Source organism: Malania oleifera, chromosome 2, assembly GCF_029873635.1.
Source record: "Malania oleifera isolate guangnan ecotype guangnan chromosome 2, ASM2987363v1, whole genome shotgun sequence".
NCBI classification, from domain to species: domain Eukaryota; kingdom Viridiplantae; phylum Streptophyta; class Magnoliopsida; order Santalales; family Ximeniaceae; genus Malania; species Malania oleifera.
Window position 1 is genome coordinate 77267767 of NC_080418.1, and position 19346 is coordinate 77287112.

At 35.7% G+C, this 19346-nt stretch overlaps 1 protein-coding gene across 1 annotated transcript; it reads left to right on the top strand.

Moving 5' to 3' along the window:
* Positions 1-4776: 4776 nt before the first annotated feature.
* Positions 4777-19000, top strand: LOC131149069 (uncharacterized). The gene is made up of 3 exons (XM_058099135.1): positions 4777-6901; positions 17103-17180; positions 17396-19000. The coding sequence occupies exons 1-3, from the start codon at positions 5528-5530 to the stop codon at positions 18899-18901; spliced, it is 2958 nt and encodes a 985-aa protein (XP_057955118.1). The 5' UTR covers positions 4777-5527; the 3' UTR covers positions 18902-19000.
* Positions 19001-19346: the final 346 nt, after the last annotated feature.

The window sequence follows — 19346 nt, forward strand, 5'->3', positions numbered from 1 at the left end:
ACATAGCACGACCCATACGCTGGCAAAACATATAAAAATATCGGCCTGTACGCCGATTTTCCATTATAAAAATCTGTATCATTAACAAATTCCCAGAAAATAGTATTTCATAACAATTTCTACTCATGCCACACTAACAGGTTTTTCTCATATTCAACATACCATCATTTTCAATAGTATTTTCCCAAATATAAATCATATATAAATATATTTATTTTCTTGAAATCAAATGCTATATATACATACATTTTCTTAAAAAAAAACTAACTTAGTTTATCCCCTTACCTGATTCCTGAAAAACCCCTAAGAAAATTTGTCCCGCACCCATAGGGTTCCCAACTCAACACCCTGGAAACAATATTCCCCAAAACTAGAGTTTAGTATTTTTACACGTATATCACTTCTTACAACTGTCAATTAACCAAATACTGAATAGAAAGCCCTACCCTAGATTTGAGATGGTTTCCAACTCAACTCCACCAACGATCCGCTCCAGCAAACTTGTAGAGAACTTTCCCAGGAGCATCGTGGTGGCTTTAGATTGTCGAACCAGTGAAAATCCAGCCCAAAATCGAAGAGAGAAGGAGGAGAAACTGTATGGGGGAGAGAGAGAGAAGTTTTGGGCAGGAAAAATGACTGAAAATCACGTTTAATCCCTATTTATATTGCGGGATTTGTCAACGAGCCACGTCATCTCTTCGACGAGTCCTTTAATAATTTTGTCGACGAAACCCACTCATCATCGACGAAATTCAGACTGCTCAAAACCTCTCTCTGTAACGACCTCAAAATTCTTATCATTTTTTTTTTACATATAAACATACAAAAAACATTCCTACGCAGCGGAAACACAAATTATAAAACCATTTATACATAAACTGTACAATACCAGATTCCATAATATACACAGACCCTACAAAATGTCCCTCCAGTGTCATCTATTCAAAAACATACACCACTCTGACAAAAACTCACCTTATAACTAGGGTGATCTGAGCTACACTCTATTCGCGAGCCTGATCTGCTCCTAGCCTTGGTCACACTGAAATGGTAGATAGACTTATGGGGTGAGTCGATGCTCAGTAAGTAGAAATATGCTATCACTAGTGTGTGGCAACTAAGTTAAGGATACTTTTAAAAATAATAACTGAACTGTAGTGTAATAAATCATCTGTAAAACATATCTTTCTTTCATAATTTAAAACATATTGTGTCATCTGTCTTTCTACTTTTCATACTGGTAATATCATACTATTCTGTAAAACTTTAAACATATATATATAACTGTGCTTTTATCCCTGAGACTCTGTATGTCATGATTTGACCCCTCATGACAGGGTTGTGCGGCCCGTAGGCGGGACTATATCTGGTCGGCCCTCCAGATAAGTCATCATACTCTACACTACCTCAGTTAGGCCAAATTGCATCCTCTCCTAAGCTCAGGACTGGCTACTACCTCGTCAAACTGGCCCCCTCAACCCAGTGTACTGGGGAGTTGCATACTCTCCGAGCACGGTTGACGGTACCCACATACTATCTGAGATATGTGGTTGCACTCTATCTGTATCTAGCAATGGTACCGTGCTCTGTAATCTGTATCTGCCTGTGTAACTTCGTCAGGGATCTGATACTATATACATATATACATATATACATATATACTCTTTTACTGTTTTCCGTTATGTTTCCAAAATTACCATAACTTTATCTTTCTGTTCTGTATATTCTTTTTTTCTGTTTACTATATCCGTAGCATCTTGATGCTACCTCTATATATATATTTATATATATCTGTCTGTATCTCTGTCTATATATTCTGTTTGTATTCTTTGTATGTTATGGTAATAGGAAACATGACATATTAAACTCTGTATTTACTGTTCTGTATAAGTTGTGATATAAATACTGTTCTGAATAATACTGTGTACATGTATAAGTATGTATATTTCTCTATGAATATAAATCTATATCTATATATTTTGTGTAAGCCCACATACTGGAAAAACTATATAAACTATATATACTGTTATTAACTATGTACTTATACATCACAAAACTATATAAATTCTTTATCTCATAAAATTCTACTCAGGCCACACAAGCATTTAATTCATATTCTGTATAAACTAATAATAAATTGATATGAATCTATGTCTATAAAATCTTTGAATACTTTATAAAAATTCCTAGTATAGCATATTTCCCTTACGTCAACTTTGAAAAGCCCCTATAAAAATCTGGTTCTATACTTACAGGATTCTTAATCCAACATCCTGAAAACATAATGTTCCAGAACAAAATATCAGTATTTCTTAGTCTACATCATTTCCTATAACTGTCAGAAAGTCAAAAACTCAATAAAAGACCTTACCTAGAATTTGGGATGAAATCCAACTTTGTTTTCTCGACGATCCGCTCTAGTAAACTCGTAGAGAATTCCACCAGGAGCGTCGTGGTAGCTTCGGATCGTTGATCCAGTGACTGGTGGGGCCGAAAACGAAGAGAGAAGGGAGAGAAAGTTGTAGAGAGAGAGAGAGAGAGAGAGAGAGAGGTTTCTTAAAAATGAAATGAATCTCAGATTCCGTATATATATATAACAGGAGATTTCGTTGACGAGACCCTGTATTCGTCGATGAGTCCTTCATAAATTTCGTCGACGAGACCTTGTATTCGTCGACGAAATTCAGGCTGCCTCAGAAGCCCTCTTGGTACTTTCTCGTCAACGAAGCCCTGTGTTCATCGATGAAATTCTGAAGACCTTCGTTGACTAGATGCCGTGTTCGTCGACGAAGCTTGGCAATTTTTCTGAAATTATTTTTATTTAATATTATCTCCAAAATGTAATGTTGTCGACGAACTCCTTCTGTTTCTGTATCTATTTTCCTCTCTTTAATATTTGAATATGAATATTTTCTTGGTCGTTACACTCTCGGTATCTTCTTATTGACAAATCCTAGCCTCGTCGATGAGCTCCCGTTGTACCATCGTCGACGAGTCCCCTGTATTCGTCGACGAGTCCCCTGTATTCGTCGACGAGGAGTTGAAAAAAATTCTTGAGATTATCCTTTCCAAAATGCAATGTCGTCGCAAGCTTATGACAAATGCCTTCCGGTTCATTCCCTTTCTTTTATTATTTAAATACCATTATTCTTCAGGTCGTTACAACTAGGCAGCTTTTTGGTGTTTCTCGATTTCTCAAACTTATACTAGCCCTTTGGCAACTATGAAAACTTCCATAATTGAAGAAAACACTAGTAGGCTTTATGAATGTTGACATATTTCCATAACTTGTACTCAAGTCATTCAGATAAATATCTTGAATGACCATTTTAGAAACAAAAGTAGCCATTGGTTGTCTTTAATGTGGTTTGTTCAAATGACTTCTTTGATATTCTAAAACATGAGTAGTTAGTTTAATGACAGAAAGAGTTTGAGGAGCTGATCTAATAGCCAAGAGGGTCCATTCTTGAAAAATAAAACAACAAGGCGAACTTGTAGCAAACACTACTAGATGTTGTAACAACAAATGCACACCTACATGAGTTGAAAATGGTTTAAAAGGGCATAACCAGGATTCCCAAACTAAAATTTCTGCCTTCTTGTTTTATTTTTTGCTTTAGATTTCAATTAACCAAATGCACAACAATGATGATCAATTACCTCAAAATTTCCATCCAAAAAAGAAAAAAAATTGAAACCATAAGACATCACTCACTTACATGATAAATCCTATACTAGAAACATGTAAATCTTTCAGTCACCAAAAGAAAATCATTCTATTGTCTTTATATTGAGGGCGACACCCTCAAAGTAAAAGAAAATGTAGATGCGCATATACTATTTCATTTTTAGCAAAGAAGTGTTGAACGCACTTATGATTACTAAATAAGGTTGGGATTGATCGAACGAAACAAGAACAATAACTAGTGGCAATCGGTTGGGGCTGCGGCAGGCGGTAAAAGACTATGGTTGTGCCAGGCAGCGGCGGTGGGGCAACTCTACGATGAATCACATGCAGCAACAGGACAAGATGCGGGATGCGAGCATAAGAGAGAATAGGGATTTGGGATGTGTGGGATTTTGTGGGAGGGGAAGAACGAGGATATTTAGGGAAGATTTTTAGTGACGATTTAAAAATTGTCACTAATACATTTTAATAATAAATTTTTTTTTAAAAAATAACGTTAATTAATAGTGACGAAAAAAATCTTCACTAAAAATACACAATAATGACGGAAGAAAAACTGTCACTAATATTTTTCTAGAGACAATTTTAGTGACAGTTTTAAATCATCACTAAAAAAAATTCCCTTAAAAATTTTATTTAATTTAAAATATTAATATTATTAGTGATGAAAAAAGACCATCACTAAAAATATTAATAGTGACCAACACTAGTTCGTCACTAAAAATTAATAGTGACACACCAAATTTGTTACTATTCTTTAAAATAACGTTACAAAATTATTAGCGACGAATGCAAATTCGTCACTATTGTGTCTTCATTGGTGACGAAATAATTTTATAGTCATATATTAAAATTTTTATAAAAGTAAATAACAATAAAAAAATCTACTCACTAACTTTTTATCTATAATGTGATGTAAGTATTAAAATTCTTAAAATATTAATTTTGTAAATAGTTTTAAATTTTCACATTTTAATATTTATTATTTAAATTATAATAATATATTAACAATTTATTTAAAAATATATTTCAAAATTATAAAAATATTTTACACAATATTGTTTACATAAAATCACGTACTATTAAATAAACATTTTTCTTTAAACCCTAGGACTAGGTACAGAAGACTCAAGCCTCCGCTCAGTCCCCTACACTCTCTGCTCACTCTCCTCTACCAAACTCCAGTGCTGCCTCCACTCTCTCTCTCTCTCTCTCTCAATCTCCTCTTCTGGTTGCAGGACCAAGAAGGGTTTGAGCCTCTCCAGTCTCGGCGCTCACCTCGCCTTACCGGCGTCACCGAGTCACCGCGCTGCCTCTCGCCTCTCCACATCTACGCGCTGCCTCCAGGCCTCCGCATTGTTGAATGCCCTCCAAGTTCTGCCAATCTGCCCTCTTTGTTTGTGAATCTTGACATGAGTTTTTGTGAATCCTCCAGCCCTGAACTTTGAGTTTTCTTTACTCCATTTGCAAATCCCCAGAGGAGCAATCCGCCCTGTGGTTTCTTGCTTTAGATTTTTGATACTCGCAGAACTGCTTGATTGTTTCGTCGGGACTTGGCTGGGGAGTGATGCTGGTTCTCGGTGCCTGGGTGGATCAGGATGGGTAATAGGGCGTGTACTCGGGTTTGGGCAACACTGCACTCCCTGCCAGATTCTTGTAGCCCAGCTGGGGGTACCAATCTGGTCTGTGTAACTGTATTTGCTTCGTGTGAACCTAAATATCAAACTATCTTAAATCGTGTTCCGTGTGCTGGTGGGTCTATTTTCACAACATTGGTGAAACCCTACACTGTTAGGGCCGTTCCCGTCTACACTAAAACCCTAGATTTCTGGCCTGGAGATGGTGGGGTTTGTTTTTGATCCCTCCAACGAAGAACACGACCAACCTCCAAAACTTAAGAGCTCAAACGACCCTCTTAACCCCTCCGTGTTTGAAATTGACGATTTTTCTTCATCGCTAGCCGATTCTTTTCTGGATTTTGATCCGATAGAGGATTTGCTTGAAGAATTCCCTGACCTGAATAAGATTGGCTCGGAAAAATTCGACCTTGGGGCTTTTGAGAAGCATTTTGAAATGAATGGCAAGGAAATGACTGCTATAGAAGGCTGCGTTCAAGACCAAGCCAGTCGTGCAGTTTTGGTGGAAGAAGGGTCTTGTACAGAAAGCGGTTTTCAGGGTCCTGTTGTCACTGAGACTCTTCCTAAGGTGAAGATTGAAGAAGGGTTATGCAGAGAGAGCAATGCTTTTGGTGGTTTAAGTTGTATGGTGCAGATGAAAGATGGGTTGCCTGTTGAGGGCCAAACTCTCTCTGGGTCAAGCTCTGGGTGTGGTAAAGAAAGCTGCCTTGAGGGACTAATTGTAGATGGGTCTGACAAATTGCGGAAATTGGATTGTCCTACTGAGGAAGAGATGGGCAAGATTAGTTTGGTTGAGGCATCAGATGATTTTGTGGCTGTTTATGGGGATGGGATGAATGACAAGGAAATGACTGCTATAGAACGCTGTGTTCAAGACCAAGCCATTGATGTGACTGGTCGGGCAGCTATAATGGAAGATGGGTCTTGTACAGAAAGCGGTTTTCTGGGTCCTGTTGTCAGTGAGACTCTTCCTAAGGTGAAGATTGAAGAAGGGTTATGCAGAGAGAGCTATGCTGAGGACCCAACTTTTGGTGGTTTAAGTTGTATGGTGCAGATGAAAGATGGGTTTCATGGGGAAAGCCTTGTTGAGGGCCAAACTCTCTCTGGGTCAAGCTCTGGGTGTGGTAAAGAAAGCTGCCTTGAGGGGCTAATTGTAGATGGGTCTGACAAATTGCAGAAAGTGGATTGTCCTACTGAGGAAGAGATGGGCAAGATTAGTTTGGCAGAGGCATCAGATGATTTTGTGGCTGTTCATGGGGATGGGATGAAGAGGGGTGAAATATTGGGTGGCAATGATGCAAACAAGAGTAACTCAGAGTCTGAGGATTCCAGTTCATCGCCACTGTCATCATCTTCATCATCCTCGAGTGGTGGTGGTGATTATGATGGGGAGGAGGGGGTGGTAAGCATGAAGAGAGAGGTAATTATGGAAGGAGACGTTGAGGAAGGTGAGATAAGGGATTCTGAAGTGGAGGAAATGGTTGAGTGGAGTGAGGAAGATGAGGCGGATGTGGATGATGGTGGTGGGGGTGGCAACATTATGAGAGGACCTCTTATGTACAAGAATGAGCTGAAGGTAAACAATATCTTCCTTAATTTTATGATGGAATCTTGTGTTTAGTATTTTAGTTAGTTTATTTTGTTTCTGGCTATACTTTTTTGGGTGTCAATGCATGTGAATCATTAGTTTGTGAATTTCAGACATTGAATATTGCTGAAGTTGCATGATTTGAGCTTTAAAATATATGTATTGGCCCATTTTCAAAGTTTTGTGGCATGAGTTCATTATGCAGGAGGTTAGGCTGGAGTCTGGATATTAAAGAGTCCCAATAGTTTCAGATATACCAGAGTATCATTATTATTATTGATTGCAAATACGTACTGGATTTTGTTAGCTTTTTATTATGTAACCTGCTGGAGTGCCTAGATAGGCAGTTTCCGTTGCCAAAGTAAAGGTCTAGTATTTGGAGTTAAAACATATTTTTTATTAGATCGAAAACTGGGGCAGTCAAAAGTATAGGAAATTTTTGCCCAAATTTTTAGGAGCAACTGGACATCTCTCTCTCTCTCTCTCTCCCTAAAGAGGTTAAATAGTCACTTGCTCAATGTTTGTCATGGTTTTAAAACCTGGACCAGTTTTCACCTGGTGAGGCTCCTGAGTCAGACTGGTCGGAGTGGTGGCTCAAACTGGTGTTTGAAGTAGTGACATCAGCATGATACTGCGTATATATATTGTCCGCGCGCGTGTGGGCATATAATAATAATAATTAACAACAACTACAACAGCGACAACAAACAGCACAATGATCTAGGACTCTGCTTGGAACAATGGATTTCAGATTTTAATTTAGATTTGTATGGAACTTAAATTTGAATCTAATGTTTGAAATTCATTAATGCTACCAAATATATGATAAGATAACATTATGAAGTGTTGGTCATAATAATTTATTTATGACCCAAAAAAATTACTTACAACAATCTAGATAAAATTTGCAGTTTTAAAAATTATTGTTGGCTGTCTAAAAAGTAGTGAAAAGGGAGGCAAAGAGAAGAGTTTGATGCTTTGGTTCAATTGAAAAATTAGCTGCATTAATATTTTCATTTTTTATGTACTCATATTTTTTTATTTACATGATTAGAAATCATATGGTCAGTGGGTATGGTGGCGGCTCTATTGTTTTCTTAACTTGGAGACTCAGGTTCAAGTTTTGCTGTAAGTGCTTCTCGCTTTCTGCATGTGTTTTTGGTGTGTGGTTGACTGGGCTAACCCAGTTGTGGCCCCGGTTTGGACGGGTTGTTTATGTCTGCTGCAGGTCTCTTCAAATCCAAATTTTCATTTGTGATAGTGATGCAGGAGCAGCATCAAGGTTTTGTACCCATGGAGAAATTAGAAGAGAGGAAGGAAGGGGAAGGGATGAGGGAGGAGATGCTAGTAGGGAACTTACGTTCAATTAACAATTCAAATTCATCAACTGCCTACAGCATGACTATTTATAAGAAAGCCTCTTACATGAAATTACACAAACTTCTAAAACTACATTACATTACAAATATACCACTACTGTAGACAAATATTACAAACAACCCCCAAATGCATATAATCCTATACTAGTTAATACTAAACACACATAATAAACTACTAACTTAACCCCATAATTCCTTAACCCTACTCTTCTTAATTATTCTCCAGCAAGGATCTTCCCAAGGTCTTGCTTCTTGTCCTACATCAACTCTCCCCCAGTTAGAAAAAAATTGGCCTTGAATTTTGAAATGTTGGAGAATTAAAAGGGAGAAGCAAATTTGGATTCTTTGAAACCCAGTGCTTGAGTGATATGCAAGAAACCACGATCCTTTGGCAGCATCATAGACTTGAATTGAGAGTTAGCATCAATAAGCACATTGGGAATGACAAAGTCAACAATTAGAATGTCTGAAGGACTTTGGATGTATTCAAACACATTCATTGCCTTGCTTGTAGTGTGTTCAAGTTGAGTAACTTTGACTTGATCAATAATCTCAGATGCTTTGCCCTGGTTCACTGGTAGAGCGGACTTCAAAATGATTTTCTTCTTATTATAGTGAAAGACATATGTGTTCTCATGTTCTTGAGTCACACCAAAATCATCCAACCAAGGAGTACATGGACAATCTTCAGGATATCACACCCAACATTAGCCAAATATTCACCCATTTGGATGGGTACCAAACATCTTTCATAAACATGTACATTAGAGTTATCAACCAAAAATATCTCGTAAGGCTTTGGGTGAGGTTCCGGATGAAGCTGCATTCGAATGACTCCATTTATGGAAACCAAATTCATTGGACATCTTCCATCAATAATGATTTTGCAAACCTTTTCTCCACATTTGAGAAGGGTGTTGAAGAGCTTGAAATTGTCCCAAGGTATGATAAATGGCATTCTTTTTTCCTATAATTTGTCACCATTTGGCTGAATTTATGAATATATATGCTGCAAGATAGATATCACCAACAACCCTACAACACAATTTTCCACAAGCTTTACTCCCAATTTCTCAAAAACTATCTTCAGTTCACCTTGATATTGATTGTCCAGCTGAAATGAAACAAATTCACAATGAAAACTCACAAATTACAGCAACAAGACCTGATTTTTAGTGCTGGAGTGACAATTTATAGGGTTCTGTGCCAAAAATTATGGCATATGCTTGCAATATATTATGTCCACAATCAAAATATATTCTTGCAGCTCAAAATATCGCAGAGAAAATCCAAATATCGTGACTGAGCAATTTTTCATGAGACTGGAAACAAGAGATGCTAGCAGACACTCTCACCCGCAGTTGCCAGTCTGTGGGCTGCCGGAAATGGTGCTCCGGTGATGACTTTCCACGCGAGGGTAGATCAGGGGGTGGGGAATACAGTTGTGGTGGCTGTATGTCAAAAGAACTCTGGCAATGGTGGATTTTGAATGGGTCAGCGGTGTAGAAGTTTGGTCGGCGCGTGGGGGTACTCCGGTGGTTGGACGTCGATGAAATTTTGAGGGGAAGGGTTTCAGAGGGGGGGGGGGGGGTTGGGTGGTGTTGCAGGATGGTGGCTGGAATGATGCAGGGGCAGCATCAATATTCTGCAGCCGTGGACAAATTAGAAGAGAGGAAGGGGAAGGGGAAGGGGAAGGGAGGAGAGAGGAGATACTAGGGGGGAACTCACGTTCAATCAACAATTCAAATTCATCAACAACTGCCTACAACATGGCTTTCACTAACTATTTATAAGAAAGCCTCTTTGCATGAAGTTACATATAAATCCCTAAAACTATATTACGTTACAAATATACCCCTGGTTTACACAAATATTACAAACAACCCCCAATACACATAATCCTATACGAACTAATACTAAACACATAATAAACTACTAACTTAACCCCATATTCCTTAACCCTACTCTTCTTAATTATTCCCCAGCAACATCTTCCTAAGGTCTTGCTTCTTGTCCTACATCAGATAGGTAACTGGAGCAGCTGATTGACTGGTTCCAGTTGAATTGGGTCTGACTGGCTGGTCTGGTCCAGGTTTTAAAACCATGGTTTGAGTGTGAGCACGTAGAATATAATGAGTGAAGTGGATTAGGATACAAAACCAGTTTAATTATTTAGGTGCTTTGTGAGGCCAAAATCACATTTGCATTAGATGTAATGCTTTGCAGAGATTATTTTGGTAACTTATTAGCAGCATTAGAAGAAAAAAAAATGTTTTAAATTCAGAGTGGGAAAATAATAGTGAATATTATTAATTTTATTTTCTGTAGATCAGATCATGAAACAGTCTCTTAAATAGGTAAGACTCATATACCTTGCCCTACCTAGGCTTCCAATGCTGTCGGTCAAATAGTTGTTAGAATCGTATGGTTCGCAATTTGATCATTTGAATCATATCAAATCCACATCAAATCGTTTCGAGTCTTACCAGAGAGTAAAAAAATGACAGAATTGTTGCCAAAAGTGTAGATTCATCTCCTGAATTGAACATATCTATTAGAATCGATCCACGCACATGATTCTGAACTTGTCAAATCCACTCAGATCCGACTAGTTTAAATTTTTTAAGAATTTTTTTTTCTTTTACTATATTTTTTATAAGATTGCCTTCAATTCCTTCTCTATGTTGGTTTTGTCTTAAAAATGGGGAGAAGACTGAATGTTACGTCCTGTCTTGCCTTTCTAGAACCACTCTTCACTCATGGAAGGAGTATATTGTTCTTGTTCTCAAGATTCAAAGGTTGTCTTTTTTTTATTTTTATTTTTATTTTTATAAATTAGTTTTGAACTTTTTATCAGTTTTGTTGAAGTATTTTCTTAACTTCCTGTTTTTTAGTTAGAGAAAGCATATGCATAAAACATGATTTTATTTTGCTAGCACCAAGAATTAGTTTTTTGATTTTCTTGAGCCCTTCCCCAATTTTTTTAGAGACGCATTTTTATGAAATCTTTTTTTTTTGTTTTTGTTTTTTTTGTTATTTAATGTTGCTGTGTATTTTACTATTTTGTTTGTTGTGCACGTGTGCATGTCATTTTGAATCCATTTTGGAAATTTATATGATTTGTTTTGATTCTCGATTCTTAATTCCAAACTTGGGATTCCTTTCACAGTTTGAATCTTTATTTAACAACTACAGCATGGGTGCCTCATGCAATTGGTGTTATACATACCCATAAACTGATTGAGTCTTTGAGAGGTTCCACAGTTCCAAATTAGTATTTTACGTATATTTATCTTGTATAGGTTATATGGTATGATATTTTGTGGCATTGAGTTTGACTTGTATGCCCAAAGAATGTGGATCTGTTCATTGATAGTTCAGAGAATGTTGAGAATAGGTTAGATGGTACACTTTTTACAATATTCCTAAAAGAAATATCATGTTTTAGAATGGACGAATCAAGGATGTGAAAATACTTGCTTAATGGACATAAGTGTGCATCATTCCATTTCTTCTCCAGCCTTCAAAATGTTAGCTCTAATTTTTGGCAAATTTGATTTAAAAAATTATGAAATTTATGTGGATCAATCAAATGTTCTAATTTGAATTATAATGAATTTTCTTTCAATATAAGATGCTGACATATTTCTACCTATCAATTTTCTTTATTTTCATTTAGAAAGATTTTTTTGAAAGAAAAGGAAATGTATTTTGACTTGGTAATATATTTTTGAAAAAAGGAAACTCGTATATTATACTTTTCTGGAAATAAGGTCCATTGATTTCTACTAATTAGTTATTCTTATCATAAATTTACCATTCTTTAATTTTTAGAAATGAATAAGTATGTGTGTGTGTGCTGTAAGCGGAGACACATGCCTTCTAGTGGCAAATCTAAATTTCTGATAAATTTGAAGTAAAAATTATTTATAATCAGATATCCTAATTTGAATTATAATGATTTTTCGTTATTATAGTAGACCTACATGTTTCTACCAATCATTTATCTTTATATCATTTAGAAAGACCTTTCTAAAAGAAAAGGAAGCATATCCATTATGTCTTCCACAAAATAAGCTGCATAAATTTCTACCAATTAGTTACTCCTATTATAAATTTACCAATATTTTATTTTTCAAAAAGAAATGAATGAATTAGGTTTTAGTTGTGGCCTTGTGGTTAATCAACTAATACTTACTATACTTTTTTACTAAAATTTTGTTGGAAAAAATTAGATGATTTGAAAAGGTTATTTCATATTAGGAGATAAATACATTAAATTAAAATTAATGATGATAGTTTAAAATAAATGTATTTTTCATATTTAAAAATTAATAACAATCAATGGATCATGCAAACCCCTACTAGTTATTTTTTTGTTTTTCTAATTCTAAAAACTTTCTGTAGTTTTTAGATATATTAATGATTAATTTAAATAGTTCATACTGATATAAAAATATATTCGCAACAATTAGAGCATTTGAAGCTAGAGACTTGAAGCAGTTGAATCCTTAAATATTGTCCGAAAAGATTACTTGTGTTAGTTCATCAACTCATTCAACATATATGCAGTGCTCATATTGACAAAATTACTGGTTGGTTTGGTGCAGCAGCCAAATTTGAGTATTTATTTATTTATTTATTTTTTAAATTAGGGGCAAATTAGTAGTGGAGCTTATTTTGTAATTTTGATTTGCTTGGGAATCAAGCTAGGTATTTAAGGTATTTGGTTAGGTTTAAATAATTTTCTGTTTGATCTTTAATTTAATTCATACTTAGTGTGTCTTGAATGATTGGAGAAGAACACCTATTAGACTAGCAATCAGACTTGTTTTGGAATTGAATTTAGATGTTAGTTTTGCTTTAAGGGTTAATTTCAGCGCCGAAGTCTGTGTATCTTGCTTCTGTTTTAAATTGTATTTGGACCAAGAATATACTAGGGCAAAGTGAGTTGATTCCCATGGGGGAGGCTGGAGATGGAGACAGTGTCTGAATTTTGGTTGTAAAATTGGGAAGCCTATAGAAGTAAGGCTTCATGCTTTTTCTTTTAATTTTTTTGAAGAACTGTGTCCGGAAAAAAAAGTTGTGTAGAACACATTCTAATGAATGTTTTTCCTGAGTATGAAAAAAAAAAATCATAGTGGAATGGCTTTTTTTTTTTGGACAAATTCATACCAAATAGTGTGTGTATGAAATTTAATTAATTAATTTATATTTATATTTATATTTGTGTTTGTGCTTTTTATATCTAAATTTTAGTAGAATTTTTGAAATAATTTCTATGAAATAGGAATCAGCCCAAACTAACGTGAGAGTACTAGGTTGACCAACAACCCTACAAGTTGCATCCCTTGTTGTGGTATTTGTGTTCTATGCCCTAGTCCTACAAAGTGTTGGTCTTGGGTGCTCCAGGCCTAGGGTGGAGTTGGAGCTTGGAGTGAGAGGTCCAAGAATCAAAGGTAAAAAGCCAAATTTGTTCTCCTAATTTGTTTTTGGTGCAAAACATATTATGCCAAAACATATGAGATTAATGCCCATGCTACTTTCAATCAATCTAGGGAATATATTTGCTTTGCAACCATATCATTGACAAGAGAAAACTATTTCTATTCGTTGTTGTTAGTTTAGAGTCTGTTTGACACCTTTTTTTTGTTTCCATTTTTGTACATTGAAGAAACAAATTGTGAAAACATGTTTGTTTACATTGCCAATTTTTTGTTTTTTGGTTTTGTTTTCAATTGTTTTCGAAAAAATTTGAAACTAGGTTTTATGCTTTTCAATTGTTTTGGAAATTTCTTGTCAAAATACTCTAATATTTGGAAACCTGTTGTCACAATGTGAGGGTGGACCTTGGATCAATGGTAAGGTTGCTCCTTTTTGACTGGTTGATTATGAGTTCAAGTTCAAGGAAACAACCTCTTTGAATAAAAGCTAGGGTAAGACTGCGCACACTGTGATGAACCTCCTCCTACCCTTGCCAAGTGGGGAGCTTTGTGGGCTTGGGGGCTCCCGTTTTTTTGGTTGTCACAATCTATCTCATTCTTTTCAAGATTCACATCTTGACTAGAGTCTATCTTAGCGTGAACAAAGATTAAGGTTAGAAACGAGCATCTTAGAAAATCAACTCTGTTTTATGCCCATGAGATCTACTATAGAAGCTGTATATCTCTTTTAGAAGGTTAATGGAAAAGTTTAAGGAAAAAAAGGACTTGCATATGATTTTTATTAACCTAGGTAAAGTGTATGATAAGATGCCTAGGGAAATTCTATGGTGAGTTCTAGAGAAAAATACGTATATAATAGGTATACTAATGTCATTAAGGAATATGTACAACGAAGTAATGACTAGTATTAAGATTACTTGTGGAGAGGCTAGGGAATTTCCTATTAGAATAGGTGTACATCAGGGATCTTCTTTGAGCTCTTATCTTTCTGCCCTACTGATGATGTTGTTTGTATATGATATTGTATTCATTGAAACTAGGGGTGGAGTAGAATCTAAGTTAGAATTATCGAGGGACACATTAGAAGCTAGAGGCTTTAGGATAAGTTGAAATAAGACAGAATATATGAAATGTAATTTGGGTCATAGTAGGAGGAATATTGGAGAAAACATGACACTTGATGGTCAAGAAATCAATAGCACTAGTAGATTTCGATACTTTGGATATATTATGCAAGCTGAAGGAGAAATTGAAGAAGATGTATTAAGACAAGTTGGATGAAGTGGAGAAGTGCTTTGGGTGTGTTGAGTGATTGTAGAATGCCCTTTAAAATTAAAAGGGAAGTTCTATAAGATAGTTATAAGATAAGCTATGCTATATGGATCATAATGTTGGGCAACTATCTAAGAAAAATATCCAAAAAGTAAAAGTGGTCGAGATGGGAATACTAAGGTGGATGAGTGTATAACATTAAAAGATAAATTAAGGAATGAACATATTTGTGGTAAGTTGGCGTGACTCTTGTAGAAGATGAGAGAGGGGGTGGCTTAGATGGTTTGGGGTTGTGGAATGTAGGGAAAATAGTGCACAGGCGAGGCAAAGTGAGCTAGTTACAGAGTGGCAGTTGAATGAGGAGGGGTAGACAAAAAATAACTTGGAATGAAATAGTGAATGGGGATGAATTTGTCGAGTGTAATTGCCCTTGATTGTGTAAATTGGCAGAAAATGATTCATGTAGTCGATCCCATCTAGTGGGACTCAAGATTTGGTTTGTTGTTGTTGTTTTGGTTTGTTCCAGAATTTTTTCTCCTTTTTGTAACTTCTTCTCGTATTAATGAAATCTCATCTTTTGCTATAAAAAAAAAATGCATGGTTTATAATTGAAATTAAAATAAAGTGATCATATGAATTTAAAATATACTTAAAATAAAAAATATCGATAAAATTTCAAAAAAATAAATAAAAAATAATAGTAGTCATTTAAAAAAATATTTTTACAAATGATAATAGTCATTTTAAAAAATATTTTTACCATTTTTCAATTGTAATGTATAATATTTAATAATTAAGTAAAATAATGATAATAATTTTTTATTTTTAGTATAATTTTTAAATATGTACTTTTATTACCTTAATCATAGTTATTTTTTTACTATTATTTGATTCAAGCACAAAAATGAGCATTTATCCAATCAAGTTCTTAATTTGTTTTACTTTTATAAATATTAACCAAATAGGTTGTTAGTTCGATACTTAGTATCTGTTTCTGGTTTTTAGTTTCGGAAGAGGTTTCTGTTTTCATGCTATTTGACTGTGATACCAAATGCCTCCTTAGGTTTTTTTCTGTTGGTTCCCTTGACCCCCCTTTCTTTTAGAAGGGAACATTGATTGGGTTGGCTTATAGTAAGTAGTACATTTAAGAAGAAACATGTGATGTCAATGCATTTGAATTGCTAGTTTTTTGTTTTTGTTGTTTTTAGTTATTGTGGCAAAAATTGAAGCCAAAATGTGGTTTTCAGTTATTTTGGCTAGCCTGTTGTCACGGTCTTGAAATCCAAAATTCACTTTTTAAGATCAGATCCTTCTATACACAATTCTTAATAGAAAATAAAATAAAAAAATTATTTGAATTTAAAAAATATTGAAAATAAAAATATCCATAAAATTGTGAAAATCCTAAAAAAATAAGTCGTTCAAAAAAATATTTTTACCATCTTTTTTTCAGTTGTCATCTATAAGGATTATTGAAGCTCTAGAAAATGAGTTTGAAAATATGATAATTAAGTAAAATAATTATCATTAACTTTTATTTATTATAAATTATAATCTGTTCTTAATTTGTATTCTTTTATTTTAAATTTTTAATAATATTTTTAATTGTTATTTGATTCAAGGACAAAAATTAGCATGCATTCAATTATGTTTTTAGTTTGTTTTAGTTTTGGAAATATTTATTGGTGGCTAGTGTTCAGATTTTAGTTTCTATTTTTGCCTTTTAATTTTCTTTTCTCTGGTTTTTGTTCCCATAAATTTTTGATAATGATACCAAATGGTCCCTAAAATTCTTTTAGACTTCTTAAAACTGCTGTTGTTTCATTGGCTTTCATTTAGTTGCATTGCCAAAACCCTGCAGGCTGCAGCTATTAAAACATTTGTTGTTTTCTGTTATTTTCCTGCTTATACCACCATTTGACATTAATGCTCTTTTATGTATGTTGTGATCCAATGCGTCAAAAGTGGCATCTGTTGGTCCTGATGTAGTGTTAACATTGGCTATTTAAATTGTGTGATTTTGGTAGTTCCAATCTTCATATTGGCAGGCAACCATGTTGTTTTTAATCACTTCATATTGCAATTATTTTGCAGGTTCTTCCACCAGTTCCTCCAGTGAAAGTCACCTTGCAACCGCATCATCAAACCCTGCCTGTGGGAGTTGTTCTTTCAGTAAGAAAATATTAAACAGAAGCAGATGACCTTGAGTAGGATTCTACTGAGAAAAAAAGACTTTGATTTTGGAAAAAAAATTTTGATTTTCAAATATAGACACCATAATGCTGATGTCATGTGCATTATTGTACTTAATTCAAAGAGCCCTTATTTATCTCTGAACTAACTTCACGAACAGCTTTTGATGATTTTTTTTTTTTACAATTTTACAGATCATTGGTGCCCAAGTCATTGTAGAAGGTGTGGAGAAGCACAACCCTCTTAATGAGGGTTCAATCCTCTGGATTACAGAGACCAGATCCCCCTTAGGTCTTGTAGATGAAATTTTTGGGCCTGTCAAACATCCTTATTATGTGGTGAGATACAATTCTGAGAATAAAGTCCCTTGTGGGATCCACGAAGGGACTTCGATATCTTTTGTTTCGGAGTTTGTGAACCATGTGCTCCATGACAGCAATCTTTACAAGAAAGGTTATGATGCATCTGGTGAAAATGATGAAGAGGTGTCTGATCTGGAGTTTTCAGATGATGAAAAGGAGGCTGAGTACAGGAGAGCGCTGAAAATGACTAAGAGGGACTTGAATGATAAGAAACTTGGGAAACAGAATAAAAACAGAAAGAAGGTTAAAAATAGGGGTGGGGCTCGAGAGCAGAGTCAATCTTTGGTCCCAGAACAAGCAGCGTATATGAATCAACTTCCTCCCAATCAAAACCAGCATCATGCTGCAGCTGTTTCCGCACCACTTAATCAGGGTAATTGCTCGCGTTCTATTGGTAGCATGGGACCAACTTTTTCTGGTGGGATGGGATCAATCCCATCATTTCCGGAGCTCACTCAGGCCTCTGGTTTCACTGCGCCAAATGGATTTTGGGCAAATGAGTCATCATATCAGCAGCAGACCACAGTGTTTCATAATGGATCTCTGCCATGCAATATGGTGTTCTCACAACATAATCAACATCCTAATCAAGTGCCTTTGCTGAACAGAATGCCTTTTCAGCGGCCTTTTGAACAGACGGTACCTAATGTTTTCTTGCAGTATGTGCAGCCAAATTTTCTTGTTGGATCTGTAAATGCACCTTGTCCTGGGTTTGTGGGTGAAAGTGGTTTCAATAATACACCAATTGGGATTGGTCAACATAACCAACATGCTCAGAGGCCTACACCAATTGGGATAGGTCAACATGGCCAACATGCTCAGACGCCTACACCAATTGGAATAGGTATTGGTCAACATGACCAACATGCTCAGAGGCCTACACCAATTGGGATAGGTCAACATGGCCAACATGCTCAGACGCCTACACCAATTGGAATAGGTCAACATGGCCAACATGCTCAGATGCCTACACCAATTGGGATAGGTCAACATGGCCAAAATGCTCAGACGCTTACACCAATTGGGATAGGTCTACATGGTCAACTTGCTCAGCCAATTGGTATTGGTCTACAAGGCCAACTTGCTCAGCCACCTATGCCATTTGGGATGGGTCTACATGGCCAACTTGCTCAGCCACCTGCAAATGCAGGAGAACCAGGAATTCTGTCAAATAGGTTGAACATGGAACATAGTTCTAGTCAGCTGCCACCTGCTGTTATTCAAGGCAACATTCAAGGTTCCCAGAAATTTAATGTCGGAGCTGCTTCTGGAAAGAAACCATATGGCCGAGGGGGCCGTTGTTTCCAAAGTGGGAGAGTTAGACAACAGTCAAAGTAATGGATGTTAGGTTGCTTGCTTTTGTAAGGTTGGAATTTTATGTATGGGGTTGCCCTTAACATTTTTGAATTAAATGCCAATGTTGTTTACCTTTCATCACAAGGGTCCTGAATGGTTTCTGTGGCTTGTTTTTCTTTCTTTTGTTGGTTCTAAAGCTGCTGAGCCTTTTTAAGCCAATGCAAAGGAAACTTGATTCCCCCTGCTTTCAAAATATTTTTGTTGGGTAGTGTGTTTTTACTGACAAACACAAGAACAATGAAGACCTCCTCTTTGGGAGGGTACAATGCTAGTGAAAATGGTGCAAGCTGCCAGGTTTTGAAGCCAATTTCCTGATATTATTTGTTATTTGGTTCTAGGTAGCATGGATAGGCATGGCTGATCGTTTGGCAATTTCTCAAGCCAATCCTTACTGCTGGATTTTTTTTTCCAGAATGTTATTGTAAAC